Genomic DNA, 21,060 nt, shown 5'->3' with positions numbered 1-21,060 from the left:
AAATGCCAATCTGTCACAGGTGGGGAGTTGGAAGTACACAAGATTAAGCAATTTGCCAAATGCCACACAAGAAGTCAATGGTAGAACCAGAGACAAGCTGAAGGTTTCACAATCCTCCTCCTTGGTAGCTTACAAAAACATTCCTTCTCTGCCACAGAAACACAGACAGTATATGAGAAAGGAAAGGAATATCAACAAATTTGATCTGTTTCTGAGCTTTCAGACATATCACATGCCTGAGGCTTTGAAGAAAGGCATGAGGAAAAGAACCGTATATGCACGGCTAACTCTAAAATGCTTTAAGTAGAGGGAGGTTTCTTCTTCACCCAACTATTAGCTTAAGATTGAATTACTCTTATAGTATGCATAGCTACAAATGTAATTAGTCATAAAATGATCCAGACCCTCAAATTATTCCAGCTGCTGTATTTGATTCTCTGATTATTGCTATGATGAATTCTCCAGTCTGATTACATTGGCTAGAATAGTATTTCTTTTTATCTATTTGAAAATTACCTGCTGTTAGCTTAGACCTTGTTTATATCCACTATAGAGATATAATTGCAAACTTACTATTTTTACTAGGACTATTTTTCTAGATAACACTTACCCCTGCTAGGCCCTTATTTTACTTCACAGTAAATTACACAGATGACACCTATTCAGGCTTCTAGGAACCTTTGCCCAAACCAGAAAATATGTCATTATGAAGACATGTACAAAGAGAATTACAATTTGTTCAATGTGTGTTCATGAAAGGCTCCATATGAGGTCTTACAGACTCACTGCAGTTTCTGATTCTTTGATAAACATATATTTATAATAAGTCAAGAAACTAGAAAAAAAAATAGAAAGGAGCAATGGATTTATTTCTTTTTTACTAAAGTATGTAATTTCCACTAAATGTCTTCTAAGTTGTCTTCCTTCCAAACCGAAAGCAATTCTCTCCTACACAATGTCTACTTACATGTAATTCCACTGGATCGCTAACCACCTTTGCTGCCTTAATATTACTGCATCCTCAAATTACAACAGGAAAGCAGAGAATTACAGTGCTCTCTATAGGAGGGAGTTCATTGTACAATAGAGGACCACTGTAATGCGGATTTTCACTGTGAGCTCAATGTCTCAGATGGATTAGCATAAGCATTCAGCACATCTCACTAATGGTCAATGAACTTTATTAGTTTTCTTTGCTGGCCTTCCTTAAGAGAAGTAAAACAGTCATTGCATAATTTGAAGAAGTGGAAACAAGTTCTTGTAGGACTTACAGACATGGTAGCTAAATCAAAGGAAAACAAAGATTTGGGGAGTACTCTAACAACACAGCAACACACAACAGAGTTTCTGGGGGAACAAAGTGGCATTCTAAGAAATGAGAGTTGATTTCTTTCCCAAGAAAGGGAAGCAGGGACTCCTTTCTCCAAGGAGCTTTTCCCTTCAGAAGAGTGTCCCCTTCCTTCTCAGACCTATCAACAGCAGATTCCTTTAGACCATGAAAAAGTAATTTTAAAGGATAAAATATATTAACCAAACCCATTGTGAAAAAGTCTGTCTTGGGTGTCACAGAGTGCAAACAGACTTTGAAATGCGCGTTGGAAAAATTACACATCTGTGTGCAAATCTTGCACCTTCACCTACAGAATTGGGATGACAATGATTAAGCTTTCTTTCCTGATGCAAACTCTGGGCCATCTCATACTGCTCACTAGTGTCTAAGTGGGCACTGTTTAGGTGGGTTTCAAGAAAACCTCATCTATGGGACATGAGATTACTCATTCAGTAAGCAATATCTTGGCCTCCTCAGAGACATTCCCCTCGTATAGTGCTAGGGGTCTCTGACATTGTTTATGAACTGTTTATAAAAACCATGCCACCTAATTTTCTGTGACCACCAAGTTTAAAACTATGAAACATACACTTAAGATAATCACAAGTGAAAGAACTTAAGATAATCACAAATTCAGCTCTCAGATTTTGATCTTCTATTGTGATGACGCTGACACAGAACAGTATCCAAACCAAAGCACTAGACAGCACGCAGAGTCCTGTATCAAGGGAAGAGACCTGGAAAGATCACTACATGTGACAGACATTAATCATGCCACTTAATGCATTACTGAAAGATACCAGGACTATTTCTGTATTTAACATGGCCAGACAAGCTCAACTTCCTCTTGCCTAAATCCCAACGTGTATGGATGCAGCTCTCAAGCACGGAAAGAGAAAAACATCCCCAAAGATTGTAGTGGCCTCTGATGGAGAGCAGAGCATGCTGCTATCTGCAGCATGGACAGGCCAGGCATAGGCATGACAGGTCCCTTTTGCTCCCATCTATCACATGGCACCTCTGTAAAAGCCACAGGGTTAAGGACAGACATGTCAGCTTGACACACATAAGGCTTGAGGCGTGCCCATACATTCAGCAGGGCAGGAGGGGGAATGTGTCTGCAGAGCAACATCTTCAGCCTAGCCATGGGAGCAAACACTCCCAGTGCTTCACCCTGCTCCCAGAGTGACATCCACCAGGTTGGACAGACCTACCCCAAAGCACTGTGGACAGAGATGGGCTGTAAGATCCTGTGCAGAATACCTGTATCCCTTTGGGATTACAACAAACTGTAGCCCCATAGCCACATTACAGCAGGCAGTTGACTCTTCACCTATCTTAAAGTAACTGTTCCAGCAAAATCTCCTTGTCTTCATAAGGTAAGTTACTCTTCATGTTCTGTCTTGAAGCCAACCACTGTTTAAGACCCAAGCCACCCATGTGGTAGCTTGTAGGATCTGAGCACAAAAACCAGAAACACTAGGAAGCCATATCAGGCCTCCCTGGAAAGGGATTAGAAAGAGGCAGACAGAAACACACAATGCCAATCCCTGTGTGGGCTGGAGACAGGATTGCAGAGAGCATCAGGAACTGATATAGCACAAGGAAACTAAACAGGAGGCTGCAGTGGAATGAGAATTTGGGAGCTCTAGCAATCAGTAACATCACTGGCTAGTACAGGATGTGTCAAGCACAGTCAGAGTTTCAACTGTGACAATTTCATAGACAGAAGAACTCAGGTTTGGAGGTGGGGATTCAATTGGCTCCTGTCAGCCATTCATTTCTGTTTCTAGATCATCACTCAGGGCTGGATTCTGCAGCAGCACCAGAAAAAAAAATACAAAAAAACAAACCACCTTGTCAAGCCATCTGGGCTTGCTTCTTTTTTAATGAATGATGCTGCACACCTGCAAATACCAGATATTTTTCAGAGGAACCAATGCATTTAGTTGTCCTTTCATAACTGAATTCATCTGCACACAGGAAAGGAGAAAGGTGATTGGCACCCTCATTCAGTACAACACTTATGCAGGCCTAGATGCTTTGGAATAAGGCACGAAGTCGAGGGCAACAGCTCCTCCTCCATATCCCTGTGAATTAACCACATCCCTAAGAGACTGGGCCACTGGCAGAAAGTAACCACTGCCAGGCATATAAAACAACCTTTCCATCACATCCTCCCAATAAAGTGACCAGCTGCAGGGACTGGAGAGGACCACAGCACAACCAAGCTCCTGATGCTTTCATCATCTCAGATGGCAAACTGTCAGCATTCTTTCACTCTCCTGCTTCTCTTATGTACACAGTACACCTGTACAGAGCAGAGGGTCTGCACATTCCCAGGTCCAAGAGGGTCATTTATTTTAGGTAGTGCTTTCAAAGCAGGGGCTTTCTGTTGAAGGTCCTCAAAGAAAAGGGGACACACGTTTGGTAAACAGTAAGAAGATAAATTACAGGACATTTGAATGACTAAATCTCTCCAGAAGTAAGAATCAAAATAAAATTATGCAGTTAGAACAGGTGCTCAAAGTTTAAGCTTTCTGACATCAGTGTTTGTCCCACAGAAGAAGGCACGGAGGAATGACCACTAAACAACGTGACATCCATTCATGTCCTTGGAAGTAAAGGGACAATCCCACCATACCACTGGGAATAGCATGGGGCACCCTACAAAAGCCACGGGGAAGCTCCTGCCAGTACAACATTTAGCAGTAGTGCTAGCTGATCTCTAAACCCAGCTCTTGATCAACATGAAATACCACTGTGACCAAAAGGAGAACAGACTCCAGACCTACTGCCAGGACCCCAAGGACATTTCATAGACAGAGGATGGTTTAGTTGCTTAACTTTATGGAATAAAGTGGGAGGTTTTACCAATTGTGCTGGTTTTGGCTAGGGTAGAGTTATTTTTTCTTCACAGTGGCTAGACTAGGGCTATGTTTTGGATTTGTGCTGAACACAGGGTTGATAATATAGAGATATATATCATGTAGAGATGTTTTTGTTATTGCTGAGCAGAGCCACTCTAAAAACTTGGCTTCTTCATCATGGATTTGTGTTAATGCCTCTTTTTAACTCAAGATATAAATTACAGGGTTGATGTGGAAGTAAAGAGCAAGACCCAGATGAAGAGTGTATATATCAGTCCTCTGACTCTCCTGCCAAAATTTCAGGCTAAAAATGTTATACCTACACCTCCTTACTTACATGTAGGAAAGTATCTCTATATATTCATAACAACCTCAGGTTATTATTTATACGACAATGTAGGATGCACAAGAGAGCCAGGTCCCCTAAAATACAGGCAAATAGCTCCTGCAGAACAAGTCATTCCTAGAGGATGATAGATTGAATTCAATTAAGAGAACAGATATGAAGCACTGTCTTTAGAGCAGGGTTCCTCTCCCTCCCGCAAATCCTTAACAGAGTGGACATTCAGTTTCATTACATGCCAAAATCTTCGTGCCTTGTAAAGAAAGAGGCAGGAAGAGGAATGTTAACAACCTCTTTTTACAGTAGCCAGTTGTCAGAGGGGGTGGGAGAAAACAAGCCACACAGAAAACAATTGCCAATTTGTGGTCTTGACCATTTAAAAATGGATCCCAAAATAGTCTGCTGAATTGTTTCACCCGGAGCAAAATTACCCATGAATACATATGCATGCACACAAAAACAACATCTCTTGACGCAGTGCTGATGGTGACTGCAGTCAAGGAAGAAGCGTTATTGCATTCCACATTGTGAAAAGACCACAATGCAGTAATTATTCTGAAAGGTTTTCACAAAGCACAATTATTAAGCTAACATTATCCTATTATTGTTTGTTGCTATGGAGATAATATAATCAATATATTTTCTGGATTGATATTTTTAATACTACTAGCACATTGCCCAATATAGGAAGATTTAACTCAATGCATTAACTGATTTGAGTTTATGATTGGCAAAGTCTTGAGGCAATAGATTGCAATCCATCTCATGCCTATTATTCTATCAAGACACTTAATGTCAAAATCTCTGCTGCAAAAGCAAGTTTACTTGTTGAAAAAGGAAAAGGATAACAAATCTGTCTGAAGAGATGCAATCTTTTAAGCATGAATTTAATGCTTATTTCTATTTTTCCTAAACCAAATGAAAATTACCAAACTGACTAAAAAAGTAATAGAAAAGCAAGTTGGGTTTGAACTCTCAACTTAAGGTACTTATTTATTCCACTGGGGATGTTTTGATGCATTATCCTCCTACTTGTAACATAAGCTTTTCCTGCAGCAACAGGGACCCTGGGAAGGTGGCATTGATTGTGGCACTGTGCCAGAGGCCACTGGGTGCCAATGCAGTCCACAGCCCTTGTCACCCTCTTCCTGTACATGCTCAGGAACCACTGGCCACCTGTGCCCATGCCCAGTGAACACAGAGGGCACTTGGCTCTTGCTCTCAATGGTTGTTGAGGCAAAATTCTTACAGCCACAGCCGTCAGCTTCCCTGCCCATAAAACTGCAAGCACACTTCCTTTCTTTCAAGTCCCCCTCTCCAGATAATAAACTTTCAGCATATCAAGGGAATTCTCTTGTGTTAGGACAGTGGTAAGTCCACACAAACCCAAGTCTCAGTAATATAATATATTGAGACTTCAATTCTGACACTGTTGTTCTAGTCTGTTACCTTGCCTGTCAAAAGATGGGCTCATCACTGTCAAACATCTTAAAGCCTTTTAACATATATTTGCTATAATTGTTCAGAGAAGGATTTTATCATGTTTTCCCCTCTCATATGGCCATACTGTGATGAACTGTCTTTTCATCTTTTTAGTCATAGAATAGCTTGGGTTGGAAAGGACCTTTAAAGGTCTTCTAGTCCAACCCCCCTTCAATCAGCAGGGACGCCTTCAACAGGATCAGGTTGCTCAGAAACCTGTCCAAAGTTTTCAGGGATGGGAAACCTCAGTTTCCAGAAACACGAGTCCTAAAAGTGACTATATTTTTCAGCATAGTATGTGCTTAAGACAAAATTAAGTGCAGCACGCTAGACTTTGCATAACTAAATAAAAGACGTTGTAGCAACATTTAGAAGCATCAATACCTGTTAACTCCTGTGACAAGTCCTATGGTGACATTTTTGAGTACCAAAGCATGGCTTTAGCTGCCTTGGGTGAAACACCAGTGTATAAGCATTTTGTCCATGGAGGATACAGATGCTTGATAAAATGTGAAATCACAGCAATTCCACCTTCTCCCTTTCCTAAAGGCACTGGATTGGGTGGTCTTGTCTTTCTATGTAAAGTAGGCTGTGGCTCAGTAATGTAACTTTTGGACTGTCTGGAGGGGATCCATCAGGAATGATCATTCACAGATTAAATATGCTGCCTATGCAATGCAACACATCTGGCCCTTCTGGCCCAGGGGATAAGTAATAGAGTTAGGAATGCACATTCCCAGCCCATCCCCTGCAAGTCTGGTGTGCTGACACTGATCCATGCAGATCTACGGCTGGTTCGTGAGCCACCTCTGCCCTCCCTGCTCTAGCTGGCACCGGTCATTGTCTGCCATCACATTTCTCAGTGATGCCACTTGTATTCTAAATGATACCGAATTGCCATCTGGGCATGTGCCACAGTGTACAAAATAACCACATTGGGTTGCTTGCCTTCCCACCTTGTTACTTTTATGCTGATTTATAAATGTTTTTTCTGCTGGACAGGGCTTAGACAAGCACCCTGGAGACTGTCCTGGTTACAGAAAGGGTGTAGAGTTTCAGCACTGTGAGGGTGTGACTGTGCTGTTATTCCATTGCTGTGAGGAGCTTTCAGCAGCAGAAGTCAGGCACTTTTCTGTTCACTCCCTTACTGGAAGGAGCAGGGCAAGGGAAGTGTCTTATTTGGACTTTAATTTCCTCCTGGTCCTAAAACTAGCAGGGATACTCTTTCAAACAGGCTACTGTCACATGTTCAGCCTTAAAGGACACCATCTGCTAGTGCATCCGCACAGTAAAGTAGTGCTTAAGACACACCTTTCTGTCAAGTATAAAGAAAAACCTCGTTTGTTTCAAACACCGACTGCCTGCCATCCACCACAACACCTTAGCATGCAACAGCCCAGAAACTGTGCAAAAATAAGAACTCATTTAGCTGGAGTCAGGCAGGGAATATCAATTCTGGTAACAGGAATGATACAATTACGTTCCTTAGCAATTAGTCTCAATAAGAGACAGACAGTATCTCTAGTAAATTGTCTGCAGGCCAGATTTTACCAGTCTCATTCACACTGAGCAGAACCTACTAGCAAGACCCCTTTCATCTCAGTGCTGGGGGAATAAGACACTACTTTGAAAAGTAAAGCAATCAGCATCAAGCTGAAAATGTTGAGTTGCATCACACTGCTCTATTAAACCCTGTAATTGCTGAGTACCTCTTTCTAGCCAAAGTTTACAAAGTTTACAAAGTTTTCATTTGGTCAAATCATAAAAGTTATTATTATTACTCCAAAACAGAGGTTGAACTTTGCTGTTGGAGGGTAACCTCACATGTAGCAGAGTCATGCAGCAGCAAAAGACATGGCACTGAGACATCTCTTGGGGGGGGTGGGAAGTCTCTTCCCTGCACAGCAGGACTTTTCCTGGAGCTCAGATTTGCCAGCCTACCTGTCCCCAGATATCATATTGATCCAGGAAGATACTGGGATCCTCCAACCTTAACTCCATGACTTTTCCTTCACACACTAGGAAAAATTTCTGCACCAAAAGGGCTGTCAAGCACTGAGCAGGCTGCCTAGGGAAGCAGCTGAGTCACCGTCCCTGGAGGTATTTGAAAGACATGTAGACGAGACACTTAAGAGACATGGTTGATGGTGGATTTGGCACTGCTGGGCTAGCGGTTGGACTCGAGAATCTTTTGCAACCTAAAAGACTCCATGCACAACACAACCTTAGCGGGAACAGAGGAAGGACAGCCTTACACAGGTCCAACCATGCTGAAAAAGGTTCTTGTAAACTGCCTTCTCTATTGCCTCCACAGCTAAATATAATTGAACCTGAAACACTTGGCCCATGTTTATGCAAAAAGGTGGATTTGAGATGGGAGGTTGGAGGGGAAGCCTGCACCACATGTTGCAGAGCTCCCTTGCCGGCTCCAGAGCAATGCTGTGCTCTGGGAGACAGGAGCTGTTCAAATGTTTTGACAGAACACGCCGATTCCTCGGGAATGTTTTTATTCTAGTCGATGTGCCAATTCCGCACAGATTTCCAGCAGAAAGCAGGCAGACTGTCTGGGTCTGCTGAATTAAAACGATTTCACCCAGAAAGAAGAAAAAGTTGCATTTTCAGACTATTTTTACTAAATCCATCATTGTATTTGTTTTAGTCAGTTTGTTGGATTGTTTTCGATTTTACCTGCAAATTCCATTTTTTAGCAGGATCAAAAGACAGGCCAAAAGGCATCAAAACACTATAGAAAATTAAGCTCAAGAAAAAGACCTCTGAAGACTTTTGAGATATAATTTTGTACGTAAACAATCCAAAGAGATAAACAGGGAAACCCAAAAATTAACCATGTTCTAACTAGAACTGCTTAGTTTCTGCGAGAACCCAAAACCTCCATTTTTGCATTTGCGGTTGTCTTTCAAAGGCTTTCTTTTTTCCCTTTGCCTTAGGGAGTTATTTATAGGGCTATTATAATTTGAGGTCTGGTCTTCTCGTGGCAGGTCCTCCATCCAGGAAATGAAATAGCATTAGAAAATGAAATCTCACGTTTATGAGGTCTTAGAGATGGCTCCCTGGGGCACTAGAGAGGAAAAAAAGAGGTAGGGAAAAATATAAACACAAATATAACTACAAGATACTTGCAAGGTCCCTAATTCTATCTGTGATGAACTTTATGAGACTCTTTATTAAAATAGAGACCTCTGGTATAAGGTCACCAACAACTTTTTTTTCCCGAAATCTCTCCCGTTTCCCCCTTCTCTGTGATCAGCTGCCTTTTCCACTCCACCTTGGCTGCAAGGTGCTTCTGCCCTAGACTGCCTTCAGAAGTGGAACAAAAATAAGGATAAATCAAGTGCTACCCTTCCTCATTCTGCCTCATCACACACTTTTCACAACATACCACATGTTGCAGCGCATTAACAGATCAAGGCAGGTGTGTTCACGTCTCTGCAAAAATCATGTATCAATCACCAATTTCTTATTCATACTCCTTTGTGCTTCTTCCCTAGACTACTCTCTAGAGCCACAACATCCCTTATTCTATCTGGGGCTTACAGGTTCCCACTGCTTCTTCTCAATATATAGAAATAAAAGTAAATAGAGGAAAATCAGGGATGACTTTGGGGCTCACCATCCCCTTTCTCTGTGTGTCCAAAGAGAGACTTCCCTCAACATCTTTTCAACATCTCTATTTTTACCTCAATTTACCTCAACAATAGCTCTAAAACAAATAAATTAGGGTACTAGTTAAGTAAGCAAACCAATACTACTTCTCTTACATTAAGTAGTTTATTAACAGATATCAAAAATATAAAACATAAAACTCTACAAACAGAACAACAATAAGGTTTCTTCTACTAGTACACAAACACAGGTGTGAAAATTCTGATGGAATATATTACATAAACCTATCTAATAATTCAAAATCCATTCATAAGAACATACAACAATTAAAGGAAAATATAACTAAAATCAAAATTGATGATAGAACATAATTAAATGATCTACCCAATAAATTAAACCTTACACCATAATAAAAAAAATTTAAAATAGATATGTATATATTAATTATCATCATAATTATAAAAATACCTTACCTATTCTGATACATACAAAAGATAATGAACAAAACCATCAAAGGAACATACTTAACACAAAAAGAAGGGGGAGATGTTGGAATCTGAAATACAGGGAATTCTCAGAACTTTGGGCCTGTAAGCCAAAGCTTAGAATTAAACACAGGATTTGATCTGAAACCTTAGAAAAGGTTTCTAGACTTAGGTACTAGAAATGAGAATGTGGATATATAGCTTAAAGCAGAAACACATTAAGAAAGTTTAGAGTTTAAGACATAGAAAAAAATGAAGGTAGTTACAAAGCTAAATAAGAAGTTTAGAGTACGATTCTGTAGGTTTGTGTATCATAACATGATTAACTAAGAGAACTTACACTGTAGCATGAGTCCACAAGACGAACTAGTTAAGGATTGGATCAAAAACATAAATATCCTTATTAACAGTGTTTTATTAGTCAATAAAGCCTTAAAAAGACTTATAACTAGGGGTCTTATGACCTTCTGAACCATACAGTAAAAATGTAAGCCAAATTCACCCTTCCTGTCTGTGTAGAAGATAAGAAAAATAAACCACATCATCTAAAAACTCAGAGGTCCCATCTCTAACTCATTCAAAATTCCTTGAAAAATCCCCATATTTTCCCTTTCAAGTGGAACAGGAAAAGCACCACTCAGCAGAAGAATAACACCTATGTTTAAAGTCCCACTCAACTTCACAGAGCATATTTCAACTCATCATTGCATGTGACTTCTTATAGTTCCTTTACCCTAACTTTCACTAATCCTACCTAAATCAACCCAGGCATCATCCTGTCTATGAAAGTTAACAGTTTTCTAGACTCACAGAATCAAAATAATGCCATCAGATATAATACACAAAACCTATGGAAATTCAGCAAATAGCAAAGACTATTTTGCAATTATCTTAATGTTTATTTCTTGCACACTCTATTACAAAAATACATAGTTGAGAATATTTTGAAACATGTAGCTCAGTTTCTTTTTCTCTTGTTTATAATTTTCAATTTTCTTGTAGTAAGGTAAAATAAGTTACTAACGTTCAGCAAGTTGTTTTTGCTACCTGAGTATTTAAAACTGTCCCAGAACAACTGTCCAAAGAACACTTTACTTCTTCCTCTGCCTTATTATAAATCTCCTAAAATGCATAGACTATTAAAAAATTACAAAATCTAAGCAGAAAAAAGGTTAATAGTTAATAAACAAAATGAAAACTTCGAAAGTCCAAGGACAAGCCAAGACTATAATTAATTCACTCATCCATTCATCAGTGTTGTATGACAACAAAGACAGAAAGAAAATACAGCAATTTGAAATACATTTCTTTTTAAAGCACACAGGTTTGTTTAAGTTTTCTGTTGATTTTTCTTTTCTAAAAACTGACAAACCAAAAAACCACATAACCACAATAAAAACCCAATCAAGTCTCAAAAAAACCCTGATTAGATTCCAACTCTAGTTGTTTCTTGTTTCACATTACCATCTAAATTTAGACATGTGCCAAGGCCTCTGAGGCTGTGGAGAAACACATTAACTTTTGGACTTTCTACCTCTCCAATAAGATCGGTCCTGTCTTACTCTTCAGTGTTTTTCTAGGCAACTCATGTTTCTGGATCAAGCTGCAGAAATGCTTATCAAAAAAAAAAAAAAATCAAAATAAAAAGCTCTCCAGAAAATAGCTTTTCATTTATTTCTGAGAAATTAGGAGAACACTGAGCACACAATGGCCAGCTTACACCCGTGCCACTTTGCAGCTACTGAAGCCCTCACAGCCCTGCACAGTGCCCACCCTACAAACTTGCCCTGCCTTTCCATCACCACATCCATTTGACTACAGGCCACGAGTATGACCTAATTTCACACTCGGTACCTCTTAGGAAAAGTTATATTTCAACTCTACATCCTGCCTGGGAAGGCAGAAAGTGGGAAGAACTCAGAAGGTCATGGGTCTTATAAAGCTACCGGGTGGTGATGCCATCCGAAGCGCACAGGCACATCACAGGCAACCAGAAGCCAGGCACACAATGAATACCAGGGATTTACCAGCACGTGTTTGAACAGGCAGTTCTCCAAAGCCTTCTATTATTCATTTTAATACAAAGCCTTGCAGAAACCAAGCCTATATAGATGCAGCAGCTCAGACCCACAGCAGCTGTACCTGCCTATTCCCAGAAAGGACAGGGAAGTATCTTGCTTGTCAACCTTTCAGGAAGACTTGCTGTACAGAAAGCCAGCTTCTTATCTGAAAAGACATGTTATGCTGTAAACATTTCTAGTGGAGCTTGGGTTAGTAGCACTTGTAAGAAAACCATAATGAAAATAAATTGTTATGTATTTGCCCATATGCTGAGGAGCATATGGCTAATGCGTTTAGACACTGCTAATGAAGTTAAGACTCTGCTAAATTTGTTGGCTCATGGATAACAACTGTTCACAATACCCAATCTGAGCCTGCTATAATTTTAGCATTACAACTGATACCTGGCCATTATTATACATACTGGTCTTGCTGACATAGAAGAACTGGACTTCTGGATGTGGCGTTCTCCACATGCAATAAGAAGGTGAACAGCACAGGATGGTTCCAAACTCCAAATTGACAGGTAATGTGAGCAAGTTACAATTTCATGTAAAGGAACAAAGTTGCTCTTATTCATTGTATCCCTGACGCTGTTGCTATCTTTCCTAATTTCAAGATTTTATCTATTCCAACCCCTCTCCTTCCAGGCCAGTGCAACTACAGGCGAAGCTGAAGAGAAGACAGTCACACTCAATAAATAGTCCTGCTTTTTCACATTCACGTGTAAAAGCTCATTGAGTTTACTACAACAGCTATTGGAATCCTCCTGTTCAAACATCCCTACTTTGCTGCTTTTCAAGATGAGGATCCCTCCTTCTTCTGGAGCTCAAGGTAAAGTCCAGTTTGTGACTTCACTGGTTCTACCTGTAAGCTACTACCTTTGCAACTACACATTATCCCATTCTCTCAGCCCAAACACTGTGTAGCTCAGCTGTTTGGGTTTACTGCTGCTGCATGTCAGGCCAGAGCTGGCTTTAATTTAGCAGTACACACTGCTTGAAGAGCAGGCTGCATAGCAAATTCCAGAGGGTTATGTGCAACCCTCTGGAACGTGCAAATGATGATGATGAACGTGCAAATATACTTTCCAAAAGACATAACATGTGGCAAACTTCCCTAGACCATTCTGACGAGCCAGGTGTCATTTTAATGATGCGTACCTCTGCTGTCACTGATCTTGAGTAGTCATTTGGCAGCTGCCACCAAAAACCCATCAGAGGACAGTGGTCAAGGATGGCATAGAAGTGAAGTATCCTTCAGCGCTATTATCTTGGGACCACCTCACTCAGATACTTTCATTCGTAGGCCAGAACTCAGGCCTGGCATTAATTCACAGCCCCAGTTCCTCTGTGGATATTTCAAAACAATATGAACTCCCTCTGGCCTTGGAGCATCCCAGTCCATTCAAGACAGCAGTGATATCAGCTTCCCCAAGTCTAACAGGCCCCAGAGAAGTTGTCAAAAATATTTCACCATAACTTGACCAAAAAGCAGACCGGTCTATTCCAGAGCATCATCTTTACTATTTTGCAGGTGGATAAAAGAGGCTCAAGGTGAAGGAAAAGAGAGAGATTTGCTTACCCAGAAAAGAAGAAAGCTTTGCCCCAGTCAGATTTGCCCAAACACTGAGAGTATGAGGAAAGCCAGGAGCATGATCAGGGAGTCTCTTCTCACTCGCTGTGCTGCCACAGACATCATCCCCTTTCCACTTAAGAGCTACCAGTTTCCTCAACCATTGCCTCTTCCCCCCTTGCAGTATTTAATAAGGCAAGCATGAAGTGTGTCAAAAAAAACAACAAAAGCATGGGTTAAGTGATACCAAAACCATGATGATGGTCATCAATGAGGTCTACATCTCCTTGTAGGGTAGCTGCCAAGATCTATGGGAAGCATTCACACAGTCCTGCACAAAAATAAATGTTAGAGCTGCTCTAGGAAAAAGCCACACCATTCTTTGTAATACAAAAAAGAATTGCTTCTTCCCTCAAAGGAAGAATGGTACAGTCATGACAACTACCACCTTCATTGCATAGGTCACCATTATTTACCAGTAAGGCAGTGATGATTCATCCCCTTTTTCTATCACATGAAACCTACAGGTTGCTTTGTGCACCCTAACACTGTCTCAGCATTCATAAATGTTATTTAAAGTTGATGTCACATTCATAGCAAACACAGTAATGGGAAACACTGCAAGTGCAAAGAAGCCAAGGACACGGTGTCTCTACAGTAGAGACTCTGAGGTGCACACACTGCTCCCAGACACAGGCTCACCCTCCTGAGACCCCCACCAGTGCAGGGACAAGCTGGGGTGAGCTACAGCACAGTTCTATCTGATGCTCATCTCAGAAACTGAGGTCCAGTCCTTGCTGAAGGCTGCAAACAGCATTTAGTCAAGTGGGAGACATCCAATTGTCTCAATGTCTCGATTTCCTGCTTTAGGTTCCCGCAAAGAGACACTGAACCAACTTTGTCAGGTTATCTGACAATGCTAACATCTGATCAAAGGTAACATAGGCTATCAGGTGAAACTAGGAAAATACACATCTTTAAAGGGGAGAAAGACTGGCTTTATAGATGTAGAAATATAAACCCACATCTAACCCCAGGTTTTCTGTCATATTGCAGACAGTGAAATGGCTAGGTTTGGATCTGCACCACATACATGTACATGCCTCCCAGTCTAGGATGGTGGCATTCCCAGGATGTAAGAGAAGACCTGGATCACCCCAAGAGGTCTGTTCTGGCAGTCAGCAGCCCACAGCAGATGTACACAGGCATCTGGGGGAGATAGACAGGTTGGTTGGTGATGCCACAGCTAACCTTTCTGGTTCCACACAAATAGCTATCAAGTTGCAAACACACACTCCCTATCTCATTCTTCTGTTGTTTATCTTCACAAAGAAACACAAAACCATATGCAGGCTTTCACTGTCAGTATAAGTCATATTATTCTTGTAATTCAATCCAGGTCCAGAGACTGAGAGCTCCTTTTCCTCCCTTTGCCCCCTTTTTGCTCCCTTCACCGTTTGCCTCTCTCCAACCTTGTTTAGGTTTGAATGCTGTGTCATTAAATTCCAGAGCAGTAAACACTGCAACCTCTCTCTCTAAGCACCCATACAGTGCTTTCTAGGCTAAAAACTAAACATGGGATAATTTCATTCCTGCAAGAACTCTGCCTTTTATTTTCCTTTACGTCCAACTTGAAGGATGCTTTTGGCAGATGTGTAGTGAAGATTAAAAAAAAAAATGTTTGCTCTCGGCTTCCTCCTTGCACTCCCCCCATTTCCACTCCCACCCATCAGCCATAAAACAACACAGCCCAGCCAGATCCCAAACTGAAATCAAGACAAAGCACCCACACAGCCCCCACTTCCATTCAGCAGAAATGGGCCGCTCCGGGGTAGCCCAGGATCTACAAGTAGGCCAGACTGGAATAAACAGAGTAAACAAAGGGTATCCTGTCCAAGCTGAGAGGGGCTAAAGAGAGGGATGTCTTTCATTAACATGCAAGGCAGGGATGCAAGCACACAGACAGTCAAAAGCATCACTGGAGCTTGCTAGGAGTAATAGGAAGAAAGCAACACATGATCACGCCGCTGTAAGGACCCAAAGCACATCGCTCAGCTGCACGCAGCTGCGTATCCCGCCTACCAAGGACCAAAACCAGCCAGCAACCCACACACCCACCACCACCCCAAAACATCAGGGCAGCCCCAAACTGCTGCAGCACAGTGTGGCTCTCCAGGAGGCTGAGTAGGGAGCAGTGTGCGCAGGTACAGAACCAGGCGACCAGGGCCCTGCAAATGTCAGAGCCAATGACATTTAAAACCAGCATAGCTGTCATGTTAGGAAAGGAGAGGGAAAGGGGGAGAAAAGCACAGCACAGCCATAGCAACAGGTCAAGTGTTTGCCAGAGAGAAAGGGTGATGCAGATATGTGGCTTCTCAGTTTTCAGCATTTGTCACATAATAAAATCATTAGCCTGAGAATTGATAAAAGAGTTTGGTTTAGTTTTTCTGCAACCTGCTGCTACAAAGCCCATAGAGATCCACATGTGAAAGTCCATGCTGTGTATACCCCTGTGTCAACCATTACACAGCTATCACAAACAACCCTCATGTTTTTCCAGACTTATAGGAAAAATGCAGCACATGGAGAGGTGAGCAAACAGTCAGGAATTTGTAGCAAAACAGCAGCCTGTCGGCTGCAAGTCTGCTCAGTTATTGGAAAAAATTGAACATGCTGCTTTTTTAAAGCAGCCTAATCATATTTACTATTACATCAGACTTACCCACCACAAATTGTTCTCATGCAATGGAAGAATTTTTAATCTAATATCTTGGACTCAGATAATTTCCCAGCTGCAGAACTGCAATAATTTCCTATCTTCCCGTTGTTGAGATAAGCTGATTAACTTGGATATGTTTTAGTTTCAGAGTGTGATTATCTCCCTTTATTTTACTTGAGAGAGAAGGGTGACTTACAGTAAAATAACTTTGTTTTCCCCAAGTCAGCTCTTAAACTCTCCTTTTCTGTGATGGAGATAGCTCTTTCCTGTTGCATTTTCCTTAGCCCCTTTACTTTCCACACTTCCTCTCTCAGAGACACTACATTAACAGCTACTATTATTTTACTCAAAGAAAATACACTGTTCAAGAAATCTCTGAAATAATTTTTAAAAACAAATAAAGATCTTATGAACAAAATATTTTATTGTTTAGAATACCTTTGAAAGTTTATTAAATACCCCACAACCCAGCACTACTGGTAAAATCCTGCTTGCGCTGCTCCTTTGTTTTCAGGCACATTTAAAGAAGAAGAAATGCAAAAAATAGATGAGGCCTGAAGCTCTGATTACATGCACAGTGCAGCTAAACAGAAAACTCCATTTATTTCAGTAGAAGTGATTTACACCCAAGTAAGGGAGAAGACAAGCAAACCCTTGAATTTATACCACTACAAATTGTAAAATACTGCTTATACAATCTTGGTGAGATTTTTTTAGCATTTAATGTTTTTTCTTAAATTTCCTGTCATAGATTTACTCTGTTATGTCAAAGGGACTTCCTCTCCTGCTTTATTTCTTTTCCTTGCATTTCTAGCAAACATATTCTAGGAGAAAAGCCTGAATCCATAAGATGAGGACACTTTTTGGACTGCAAGTCTGCATATGTTGAAGCCTCTTGATTTCCTTTTATCTTCCAAATCTCACTTGTGTTCAGGGCTTTTCAGCCTGTGTTAATTTGCAGACCAAATTCAACACTGAAAATGTATGAATGACACACATGCAGATTCCCATACGGCACATATCATTTCATTCCTCTTAGTCACCATTCATTAATTCCTTTGAAATAAATGTTCATGGTTGAAAAGCACTAGTTTGATGATTTAATGGGAGTGTGGCTCATGTGTTTTCCCTGCACAAGATTAGGAATACTTAGAAAGAGCCAGCCTGTTTAAAAGGGAGACTCTCCAAACAGCTATTTTGGTGGAAAGAGAATGGCTGCATAAACATGGAAGGGCAAGAACTTCTTAATATTATATATGGAGCAATAGAAAAAAAATTAACATTTTTTTACTTCCTATTTGAAAAAAAAGTATATCAAGTAAACCCAACCCCAACAAGCCTGTATTCATGCACAGCAGTGTCCCTCACAGCTAAGCCCCTAAAACCATCCCTATTTCCAGGAAGGTGATGGGCAAACCCTGGTTCTCACATGGGGGAAAGAGAAAGTGGACAACGTCCTCTACTGACTGCAGTGAGGGTACTTGTGTCCTTGAAAATGCTCTCATAGACAAGAGACTGCAGTACAAAAGCAGAACTCACATTACTGGCTCCTTGCTATGGGCACTATTCTAGGAAATCAGCCCCAGGAGCACATCCAGAAAAAAATGGCAAAATACATGAGAGAAGGAAGAAAAATTACCAAGAGCCTGGGCTCCTCCCTGCCCATTCCTACTGGCAGAGAATGGTAGAGAAGATGGGTGGTGAAATGCCAGAGTGCTGGACTTGCAGCCTGGCAGTGCTTGTGGCTTTGCACCACTCGACTCCATTTCAAAACAGTTGTTTCTTGGTATCCCCCAAGATACAATTTCTCAGCTACCTTTATTTTTCTTCCTAAAAGGCAGTAAAATTAAGGTTAACTTTTTAGCATTAGTCTGATTTAAGTTAATTTAATGAATGCTATTCTAGTCATGAAATTTGCCTAAGAGATCATATGATCATTTTCGGTAACTTCCCAAAATCTTTACACTTCTATGCTGGTACAGGGCATGCCTATCTAAAACATACTGAAATAACTTGGTCTCTAGGTACCTTTACCTAACAGCAAGCGTTAGCAGCTAACTAATGATATCTGGATTTCACCACTAAGGAGCTACAGAATGAGTGGCTCTCTGCCCCCCAGCTGAATTGAAACCCAAAGAGTGAAGGTGAACAGGTCTGTATCCCATACCACCAGAATCCCCTGTAAGTTAAAGTCACCCTGCCAATTCCAGTTCAAATTAATCTAGAGCAGATTAAGTCTACCTTTATGCTATTTTCTAAATGAAATCAGATGTCCATGTAAAACTGGTATTTAAAAGGGTTTTACCTAATAATCAGTCAGGTATCGACAGAACAATCACCATGAAGATCAAGGTAAGAGGCAATATATTCTCATTAATAATTCAAATCTCAGCATGGATATCGATGACCATGCACTTAACAGGGAAAACTGGGCAGCAGATGGAGCTGGCCCAGATTTCCTGAAAAGTTGTTGGGCTGCAACAGAGACACACTGGAGAGATTTTACTGTAAGATCCAACCAGAGAAACGGCAGCTCCCCATTATTAAGTTATCTTGGATCCTCAACAATGCCTGAAATGGAACAAGGAACAAAACACAGCATTAGCAGTCTATTGAAAGAGGATGGGTGAGAAAAATAAGGGAATAAAATCTAGAAGCAAAATGCCACCACTTCCTCACAGCCCTAATATTTGCAGCAGAGAGCAACAACATTCAGCAGTACCTAATTCCAGTTACTGCTTGGGAGCAAGCAACATAAAAGGCTTTAAAATAAACGTGTACAATCGGCAAAAGCGCAAACAAACAGAAAGGTTGTAGGAGCCAAAACCACTCAGAACAAACCAGTTGGGGCTAGTTAACATAATCTGCTCTATTCACATAACTAAGTTTGTTTCACTGAGGGCATGAACTTTCTTGGAAAAGCTCAAGTAATTAACTGCAGGAGCTTACACATTTTCTTTCCCTCAAGTTTATGTTACCTTGGAATTAGAGCTGCTTACACACAACTGCTTCTACCAATTCATTCAAAAAGCTGAGTTTTCCTTGTCCTTTCCAGAGGGACATGCCTGAAGAGGTGGTACCAGTGAAATGAAGGATTCCCTTCAATTCCTCCTGCCTCCTATCCACTCTTCCCATCACTCTGATTGATACAAAGAAAAATGTAGCCTACCTCACGGAAAAAGAGCAGGTTTCCAATGAAAGGAAGAGGTGGAGGATGTCGGATCCCTACTCTGCTTAGTTTGGAGAATGCAGACGTGGAGTACCTGGAAAAAAATAAGGTAGTAAGTCAGTCTTGGATCTTGATAGGACTTGTTGACACAGTAACTAGCTCAGATGACTTCCCTGGATTCAGAGAGGAAGAAGAAGCTTTCTGTGTTGGTCAGACAGAACTGCCAATTGATTACGTTGCTTGGCAGCTCCTCAGGTCACAAAAGTAAATGCAATACACTGCTGCTTCAGAGAGGGCAAAAGGACCAAGTGACTCAAACACAAGCCTGCAAAATTGAGCAGTGGAATGAGAGAGCTGCTCCTCTTCCCACAGAAGCAGCTGTTTTTACTTCTTGTAAGTCAGAAGTGACTCTCCAAAGCTACATGAGGTTACAAATGAGATCAAAAGAAGCATTTGGGGCTTGACTTCTATGACACTGTTGGGAAAGGAACAAGACAGATTTTCGGATTATCTTCTTCTTCCATCACCTCTACCTATACAGATCACAGAACAAAAAATCAAACCAGTCTCAGTTGTCCATGATTCAAGACACTGTCAGTATGTTCAAGTCAAACCTAGTATCTGGGCCAGATATGCTGATTAAGTGATTTTTTAGAGCTGCCAGTCAGCAAATTAAACAAATATAAAAAAATACAGGGAAACAAAACCCAGACTGAAAAGCTTCATGCATCCCTTGTTTCAGATGAAACCGTGGCATGTTGACAGGGACAATACTGGAAAAAAGGAAAAAGAAAACCCCAACCCCAGAGCCTTTCTTTTTCCTCCCCCTCCCCCCTTCCTTAATACAAACAATGGATTTAAGTCAATGGACTTCAATTAGTGAAACCTGAAAGAGCAGGAGCTAGCAGCAGCAGCTTTGATTACCCAAAGACACAACTTTCATTGTGCAGTTCTGTTTGCTGAGATTTCCTGCAGCATAGCACCTATTTCCTTAATGGATTTTCTTTTGTGAAGCTATTTTACAAAAAATCATAATCAGGAGATAGAGGTTTCATCATTTTTAAATAGCAACTGTTTTCTTTTTTTAATGGGGCAGTACAAACCTTCCCAAACACAAACCCTCTCACAAAGCCAATAGAAATTATGTGTATTCAGTCTATGCAAGGACACTGTGTCAAGTATGACAAGGTATCATGGAGTAAAGGCACAGAAGTCAACATTTATTACACATTTTATACGTATTATTGATTTCTTGGCTACTTAACTGCTTTAAAAAATATGAGATTTTCCTCAGCTAACACTCCTGGGAAAAGAAATGTTTTAACTTTAAAATGACAAAACAGCCTACATGATACATTTTCATCCCCAAAGAGAAGATTTTTTTTTTTTTGCTGCTGCTGCT

The 21,060-nt window shown here is 40.8% G+C and overlaps 1 protein-coding gene across 1 annotated transcript in view; it reads right to left on the bottom strand.

Annotated features, from left to right (window-relative positions):
• Positions 1 to 21,060, bottom strand: part of TBXAS1 (thromboxane A synthase 1) — a 227,867-nt gene that overhangs the window by 156,323 nt on the left and 50,484 nt on the right. The window contains exon 2 of the mRNA XM_041486019.1: positions 19,659 to 19,752. Within this exon, the coding sequence (XP_041341953.1) occupies positions 19,659 to 19,752 (94 nt within the window). The remainder of the gene's footprint in view (positions 1 to 19,658; positions 19,753 to 21,060) is intronic.

Source organism: Pyrgilauda ruficollis, unplaced genomic scaffold, assembly GCF_017590135.1.
Source record: "Pyrgilauda ruficollis isolate IOZ18807 unplaced genomic scaffold, ASM1759013v1 scaffold73, whole genome shotgun sequence".
Taxonomy (NCBI): Eukaryota; Metazoa; Chordata; class Aves; order Passeriformes; family Passeridae; genus Pyrgilauda; species Pyrgilauda ruficollis.
The sequence above is the reverse complement of the archived record's forward strand: the minus strand, read 5'-3'. Positions and strand labels throughout refer to the sequence as shown.